This window comes from Kryptolebias marmoratus, linkage group LG17, assembly GCF_001649575.2.
Source record: "Kryptolebias marmoratus isolate JLee-2015 linkage group LG17, ASM164957v2, whole genome shotgun sequence".
NCBI classification, from domain to species: domain Eukaryota; kingdom Metazoa; phylum Chordata; class Actinopteri; order Cyprinodontiformes; family Rivulidae; genus Kryptolebias; species Kryptolebias marmoratus.
The window spans coordinates 4,138,880-4,147,832 of record NC_051446.1 but is presented as its reverse complement, the minus strand read 5'-3'; the positions used below and the strand labels follow the sequence as shown (position 1 = coordinate 4,147,832).

Sequence of the window (8,953 nt, the reverse complement as noted above, 5' to 3'; positions counted from 1 at the left end):
CTCCAAGTCCACAAAACACATGTAGACTGGTTGGGCGAACTCCCATGCACCCTCAAGGACCCTGCTGAGGGTGTAGAGCTGGTCCAGTGTTCCACGACCAGGACGAAAACCACACTGCTCTTCCTGAATCCGAGGTTCGACTATCCGACGAACCCTAAACAGGTGACTTTTCAGCCTTGATTTAAAGAAATTTAGTGTTTCGGCTGTTTTGCAGTTTTCCGGGAGTTTATTCCAGATTGATGGTGCATAGAAACTAAAAGCTGCTTCTCCATGTTTGGTTCTGGTTCTTGGGATACAAAGTAGACTAGAAGACCTGGGTGTTCTGGAGGGTGATACGACGATAATAAGTCTTTATTGTATTATGGTGCTACATTATTCAGTGATTTTTAAACTAATAGAAGTATTTTAAAGTCTATTCTCTGAGCTACAGGGAGCCAGTGTAGGGACTTTAAAACCGGGGTGATGTGCTCCGTTTTTCTGGTCTTAGTGAGAACACAAGCCGCAGCATTTTGGATCAGCTGCAGCTGTTTGATTGAGTTTTTTGGCAGACCTGTGAAGACACTGTTGCAGTAATTGAGACGACTAAAGATAAACCTGTGCACAATTTTCTGTAGGTCTTGTTGTGACATTAGTCCTTTAATTCTGGTGGTAGAAAGCCAACTTTATAATTGTTTTAATGTGTCCCTTAAGGTTCAGGTCTGAGTCCATTACTACACCCAGGTTTTGGGCCTGATCAATAGTTTTTAGCTGTAATACCTGAAGCTGCGCGCTGACTCTTGATCGTTGCTCTTTAGGTCCAAAGATAATAATTTCTTTGGACCTAAAGGGGAAGAGTCCGGGCGAGGGAACACGGTGTCCAAAATTTTTAATCATCATAAGGGGTCTTTGGGCTGCACTTTGTCTAATCCCTCACCTAGGACCTGTCTGCCTTGGGTGACCCTACTAGGGGTAAGAAGCCCCTGACAGCATAGCCCCTAGAATCATTGGGACACTCAAACCCCTTCACCATGGTAAGATGGCAGCCCAGGGAGGGTATTTCTTTTATAAAATATAAAACCACAACCTTTAACATAAATCTTTTAATTTAATATAGCCTAATATCTCAGCAGTAAAACTTATCACTACATTTTAAACCCATTTTAGTGAAAACTGCAGTCATATTATTTAAATTCTAGTACCGAAATAAGCAGCTATGCACACAGTTCACAGAGTCGGCCCAACCTGTGTTATTACTGTCATTCTGCTGCTGCAAAAAAAAAAACTAAACAAAGCAAAAAAATGATCCTTTCCCCCTGTCAGTTCAAATCTAAACACGACTCAGGTTCAAGATGGTTCTGGTCAAAATTAAAAGGAGCCACTGAAGAGGACTGAAGGGCCACATGCTCTTCAACCAGAGGATCAGGTTGAAGAGGACTTGTCTGAAGAGATGTTGCTTTGAATAATTTATACATATACTGAACACAAACTTTATAAATCAAACCATTTATTATTTTAAAATCAGTTAGACACATTTACCTGCTCCTGATATCAACAGAATAAAAACCACGTGATAAAGGATTACAGTAACTAACAAAATAGGCTGTGTCAGCCAGACAGGAGAAAATATTTACTAATTATAATTAATAACTACCACAGCAAATAGCTAATTAAAGGCCTATCATTACTTGAAGGAATGTGTAGACTTTTAAACTAAGATCCTCTTCTGATGTTGAGAAATGACTGAGTTGTAGTTGTTTAGTTCAAACCTTGAAAATAATGTTATACACAATATGATGTGATTCTGTGAGATGGCACGCTCAGAGTATGTGTTGGGGTCGACTCTCAGCTTAGCTTTGGCCCAATATCTGTAAAATTGACTGCATTATAGACATTTTTGTGTTGGCTAATGTTGATTAGCTGTGGTGTCCATCTTGAATTGAACTGATTCCAAAAAGTTAAGTTGGAGATATGCATTCAATTAATACTTTCTGAACGTTTCATTCAAATCCATCCAGAAGATCAAGGGAGATTTTGCTGACAAACAGCTTAAATTTAAAATATAGATTTGATCAATGAGTTTATAGTTAAAAAGAAAACTGAGAAGTTGAAGTTACTCGGATGATTTATCATCTTTTGTTGACTGAGCAGCAGTGAATTTTTTTCTTACCTCATGATAGTGAGTGTGGTCATGTCCAGAGCCACCCTGGTGCCGGGCTTCAGCTGGGACTTGTCCAACTACAATTATATATTACACATCACAGTCACTCGCTGTTTCTGACCAAGGTTCACAAGCAGAAAAACAGGCATGTCGCTCTTTTTCTACTTTCACACAGTAGTTTTAACACACACATTGACATAAAAATACTATAGAAATAACATGCCCCAATATTGTACAAAGTGATCAATTATATTTCAGTTGGTCTTAAAACAGATGTGAGGATGAGTACCTACCTGTCTGCGACATCCCACCACATATCGAGGACCATTAGTGGCCTTTACAATGACTAAAATTAAAGAGAAAAAAATAAACACATCAGAATCCCATCAAACTTCAACCAATATTTTTTTTTCTTTTAGTTAGAGTTAGGTAAACATCTAATCAAAAACTGTGATCTCAATTTTAATAAATTTGGATTCTCATACTCTTTTATAATTTCCTTTCAGCTCCACACAGCACACATACTCACTTTCCAACAACTCCAGATACTACTACAAGCTGAAGAGGTAGTTATAACAGAAAATATCCATGGCAACACTGACCATGGGACTTTTTTGTTGAGAAAGAGCACTTTTACCATCTGGAACTTTTTTTGACAATGATGAACAAGTTGTCATTATCTGTGAGCAGTATCAGATTGTCACAGGCTGGAAACATCTGATGTTTAATCAAAAACATTAGGTTCCCATCGCCAACAACAAAGAACATCGAACATTTCATCCTTGATTGATGACAAGTTGCTGCTCTTGATAAAGAAATCTAACTCTTCAAGTCAGCTGAGTGTCCAAAAACCAGAGGTAGCATTGCTTATTTATTACTCATTGCATTTTAATTTGTTTATTCAGTACCTTAAGTAATCAATTTTAAAAGTGTTATTTTTAACATTTATTATTTCATTCCATTAAGTCCTATTTTGTTTGAGAATTGCGATCTTGATTCACAACAAATGTTGTGATTCACATTTTAACAAGAATAATAAAGCCCAGGGATTTACTGCCTATCTCCCTGTTCATATACAACTTCTAGTTGCCTGATAGAGCTTTAAGCAGCATTTGTGGACAGCACAGTGATTTGTGGAAGTGTTACTGAGTCCATACAGTGATGTCCAGAACAGAATCAGGCCTTTGCCAAACTTTGCCCAAAACACCGCAACTTTAACCCAATATTTATTGTTTCTAAAGTGATTCGCCACCGTTTCTGCGGTCTAGTGTCTTCTTTGTGGGTTTGTGTAGTGTGGAATACAAAATAACCCCAAATAACTCACGAAGAAGACACGCAACGTCACTTCCTGTTAACATCAGAATGCCAGGAGCATGCAGGAGCAGCGACCGAAGCCAAAATGTGCACTAATGCTTCACATTTGCCCACAAAGATTTCAGCAAACCAGTTTCCTACCCAGCTGCAGGAGAGTGGGGGGAAGCTGTTTTGCACGTTCTACAGTGTAATCATCAAACAAACGCATCGACAAACACTTTGTGTCTGCAAAACGTGAGGAGAGCTGCAGACGAGGGACAATCCAGAAATGGTCATGAATGTCAGTTTATAAGCTATCAAAGTTCTCAAATAAAGCACCTTTTGAGAATGTCAATATTTGTTGGTAATTATCTTACAGAACTAGTAAGTATTTTTGGTTTATGTATTAAAAGTTATGGTTTTTTATTGATTTTAGTAAAAACAAAATCACAACTTTTCATCGCAACTTTTAGGAAAATGACCTGCGAAATCAGGCATTTTAGCCCACAACAATCACAAAAATGCCCGCGAAACACTGGAGGGACTGTTTAATGCAGTGACGTCTGAGGGCCTGAAGAGCACAGCCAACTAATATCATCTTTCAGCTTTTTGTCCTTGAAGCTCAGAGATTTCTGCAGATTCTTGAAATCTTTTGATAATAATATAAACTGTAGATGATGGGATATTCAAAGTATTCCAGATTTTTCATTAAGGAACATTATTCTGAAATTGTTTCACTATTTTTAGATGAAGTTTTTCCTCAGACTGGTGAACGTCTGCTCATCTTCTCTTCTGACAGATTCAGTCTCTCTAAAATGTTCTTTTTATACCCAACCTAATTAGTTGCAAAATTATATTTCAGCTGTTTCTTATTTGTACCACTTTCTTTCACAGCCTTTTCTCATCCATGTATTGTCTTTTAAGATGCGCTGCTGCCATAAAATTCTGAATTCCATTATTATTTTAAAAAATGATACAATTTCTTAGTTTCAACATTTGTTATGTTTGGCAATTTTCCATTATGAATAAAATTTGACTTCATGAGATTTGTAAATCATTGTAATCTGTTTTTATTTACATATTATGCAGTATTGCAACTGGTTGTAAAATGAACTCACACCACATCAATAAAAAAATCCAACTTACATTTCTCCTCTGTGAGTTGTTTGAGCACCTCTCCAACAATCTGTAAAGAGAAAAGTTGATAAAGAATTTAGATAAAATCAGATCATATGTTCTGTTTGTCTACAGATTTTACTGATTTAAACTTGTCTGCCAAAAGAAATTAAACAGTAAAAAATAAAAAATAAATGAACCTTTTGTTTATTCTAAAAAGCGTTTTTGATTCTTTCTTTTGAATCTTGGTCCATGCAGACATATGAGCCCACGGCAGACAGACGTGCAACAGTGTTTTGCATGGGCAATTTTTTGGGGGAAAAAGAGACTATTTTCATGTGAATGGCTTGCAAAACTATACTGTAGGTCATGCACGCTATTTGGACAGAAAAAAAATTAATTGTGTGTTCTGCTTTACAGGAGAACAGAAGGGAACATACAGAGCAGGTAGACACAGTGGAAATCACACTGATACACGTTCAGCTGCAACCAAAAATATATCTAAAAAGTAGCTCATTTTCCTGCTGCTTCATATATCTGCCAGGGGAAAAAAAAGCTGTGAAGTTAGATTTTATAGGCAAGAGGAAAAACGAGCAGCTGCAGCCACCTCATCCTGTGAACGCACAGTCAGAAAGAAAAGTCAGAGGAAGGAAACGTTTGGACAGTGCTGATGATGATGAAGATGAAGACAGGTGATCTTCCTCTGATCAGAAGCCACATAAACTCTCAGCTGCTCTGTGTTTGTTAATGTGACAACAGCAGATCAGATGTGTGTACGTTAACACTAATACTGGTGATCAGGACCGAACCAACACAGACTGTGAATATTATGTTTGTGTGAGACATGAACAGTTAAAAGGCTGAATAAAACAATGATATAATGTCTCAGTCAAAAAAACGATTCCTCAGCAGACACACAATAATCTGACTGTCAATCGTAACATTATCTTACTCATCACAAAAAAGTTGAATATTACCATTATTCTGGATAATTCTGTAAATTTCATTGTACATTTTTGTTTGTATTATTAAATGTGAATGTAAGTTACAAAGTTTACAGCTAACATTTAAGTTAAATATCCTTGTGGTGTTGTATGTGGAACCTTAATTTTTATGCCATTTTAAGGAGCCAGTCCAGCAAAGGATAAACAGTCTTTATTAAAAATTATTAGATGTAAAAAACTTGTTTAGTTAACCCCAAAAATGGTCCAAAAGTTCATTATTAAAAGCCAATAGCAGCAACATACGTTGCCTTTAAAAAAATTAAGTCTCTAAGCATGTAGTTATGACAGAACAGGTTGTTACACAAACAAATTCCTTAAACTGACCCTACATTTCACCATTTAACTTAATTTTTAAAAACATTTTGCAGGACAACATGACCCCCCCCCCCACACACACACACACACACACACCACCACCACCACCACCACCACCACCACACACACAAACAATTATATACACTGCGCTTAACACACTAATGTATTTAATGTATTGTAAATAATGTAATGTATTTATTGGTCACCTAAGTTAATCGATAAACTGACATGTTGACACAGAACAGGTTAGCAGAACAAACAAGAGTATGTTTTTACCTGTCCAACACTCTGCAAAGCCTTCAGGTCATTCTCTGATTTCTCGTACTGTTTGGTTTGTTCTCGCAGCTGCTCTCTCACTAGTGAGCAAAAAGGCAGATCACACAAGATACAAACTTTAAGTTGACCAAGATATACACAGTAAAAACCTTGTTGTCACGGTGTTACAGCTAGCTGCCGAGTTAGCATAACGCCATAAGTAACAAACAGAAGTCTAAACAGAGCAGTCATTTAAAAGATTTTACCCACATTATTGTTAACTTTCATATAACTAAATTCCCTTAAAAAAGGTTAAACAAGTGTTAAGATTTAGAAGGTTGACTGTCCTCTCTTTAGTGGAAATGCAAACTGCATGACAAAGCACAAGTTAGCCGACGAGCTAGCTAAAGGTGGTTTTCAATTAGAGCCATGCAATTAGATCGTATAAAATATTCCTCCGCAATCTACAATTAAAATACCTATGAATATAAACATATATTACATTCTTTCAATCGTCCGTCAACTTCTTTGTGTTCCAATAATTTTTTCCTATAGTCTTGCAGCGCTTTTTCTCTCGAGTCCGCCATGACGATCCGATGAACGACTGAGAAACTGCGACGTCATTTCCTCATCGTTCTTCCGGTTTAACAGCGGTGTGTATCCGCTTAAAGGAGCATTACCATCACCTACTGGACTGGAGGATAGTACCGCTATGGGGAATGTAGAGCTACGAATTTAGTTAGCATTTATTTGTTATTATTAATTATTTTTATTTTATAATTATATTTTAAAATATCTTTAGCTCACGGAACTAGAGAAACACTGGAATGGTCGCTAACTGAGGCTAGGTGAGATTTTTAGCAGCCATCTTGAGAAGTTCTTAGTGTTCTGTCTCTGTACCGTTAACGTGTGAAAGCCGCACGTTGTTAACTCCTTTTGTGTGCTGTATGCTGTGTCATCAGTCCATAAGCTGTCAGAAAACTATTCATTACTTAAATAAACATATATCATACATAATGTAAAAATAGAAGGCGAGTATTCTTGAGCCCGGTCAGGTGTTCAAGTGTTATCGAGGGCAAAACGCTGACCTGACTCACTACAGTTACTGTGATGAAATTACCAAGTGCTGTAATCATTGTTATGTTATGTTATGTTATGTTATGTTATGTTATATTCTATCTATCTATCTATCTATCTATCTATCTATCTATCTATCTATCTATCTATCTATCTATCTATCTATCTAGTCTTATAAATTAATTATATATTTAATCAGTCAAGCATACACCAAATCCACAATCACATAGTACATATATAGAATTGAAATATAAATACTATGAATGACTTTATAACCATAAACTTGACTTCCTAAGTTTCAAACAAAACGTGCCCATTTCCTAAATGTAAAAGCTTGTTTTAAATATTTTTAAGTTACAAAGTTAGAGTGATTTTAGTTCTTTTTTCAGTGTAATAAAGAAATTACATCGAAATTAAACTTTAAAATCCAATTTCTATATAAAATAGTGCAAAATTTCTGTGTTAAGAGTTCTAAAATTGTATATGAAACATTTTCTTACATCTGCAGGGTGTCAGATGACTCACACTTCAAATGTGTTGATGTGTTGTATGTGTATGCGTGTATAAATATGAATACAAGGGGAGCTGAGGGTAATAATTGTAGCTTTTTTTGGACATTAGCTGTGGATCAGTGTATAGCTGGTTCCCAATCAGTAGTTTTTATGACATTTTTCTCTTGTCTTTTGTTTTGTTTTCTAGTTTATAGAAATAACTCATTCTCTTCTCATGCTCTTCAATTCATTTTGATCCTAAAAAAGCCCCCTTAGCCTTTGAAATGTACATTTAATCCAAAGAAGATTGTAAAACACTTAATTTTGTTTATCATCATTAGATAGAAGGGGTTTATTGCAAATCTGTTTAATTTCTGTAATATGTTCTTTTTCTTTTTGTTTGATTAAAAATGACTTTGCTATGTTCTATAGACATCTGTTGTGCTATGTATTTAAAAAAAATTCCCATTCATAAGTGTATGAAATTAGTTTAAAACAAAAACAACTAGACTTCTCGTCTGTAGCTGAAGAGGGTTAGGGTTCACTCATCCGAGGAGCTTTGTCTATTGAGAAAGCTCCTCGGATGAGAAGCGAAACATCTTCAGGTACAGAATAGAAGTCAAGTTGTTTTTGTTTTTAACCTTTTTTTGGATTCACCATGTCCTGGATGACTGAGAATCCACATCTGCATGTATGAAATTAGGCTATTATCTGCAACAATATTATATGTTTCTGTCACCAGTTCATGGCAGAAGGACTCATTGCCAAGTCAGGAAGAGCTAAAGTTCCTGTGAACTCTGTTGTGAGAAAGCTTAAATTGGGACTTAAAAGTTAGAAATATTATACAGGGGTCAGTTAAGTGCACTGCTGAAATTTCAACATTATACTGTTTCTGATTAAAGTGTCAAAAACTAGCCAGAAGCCAATACAAGATTTAATAGAGCCATCTGGTTTGAACCACAAAAATGTTTCTGTTGCTTTACATTTTGCCACAGATCAATCAAATTCAGATCCAGACAGAAGCTGCATAAAACTGGATTTAAGTGATGGGAAGGACAGCTACATGGCAGCACTGGCGGCGCCAGGGGGGCGCTAGGGGGTGCTATAGCTCCCCCTGGAAAAGTCATAGCACCCCCGTAGCACCCCCAAGCACCCGTAGCACCCCCAAGCAAAGGCATAACCGGGGTATGTGTGGGACATGTCCCCCACTTCCCTTATGTATGCCCTATATCCCCCACACTTTTTTCCAGCCGTTGCAATTGTTT

The 8,953-nt window shown here is 36.6% G+C and overlaps 1 protein-coding gene across 1 annotated transcript in view; it reads right to left on the bottom strand.

Annotated features, from left to right (window-relative positions):
- The window catches only part of psmc6 (proteasome 26S subunit, ATPase 6), a 14,751-nt gene extending 8,044 nt beyond the window's left edge, over positions 1-6,707 (bottom strand). The window contains exons 1-5 of the mRNA XM_017432750.3: positions 6,623-6,707; positions 6,142-6,221; positions 4,577-4,616; positions 2,431-2,483; positions 2,147-2,214 (exon numbers count right to left, since the gene is read on the bottom strand). Coding sequence (XP_017288239.1) covers positions 2,147-2,214; positions 2,431-2,483; positions 4,577-4,616; positions 6,142-6,221; positions 6,623-6,707 — 326 coding nt within the window. The remainder of the gene's footprint in view (positions 1-2,146; positions 2,215-2,430; positions 2,484-4,576; positions 4,617-6,141; positions 6,222-6,622) is intronic.
- Between the last annotated feature and the right edge of the window lie 2,246 nt (positions 6,708-8,953).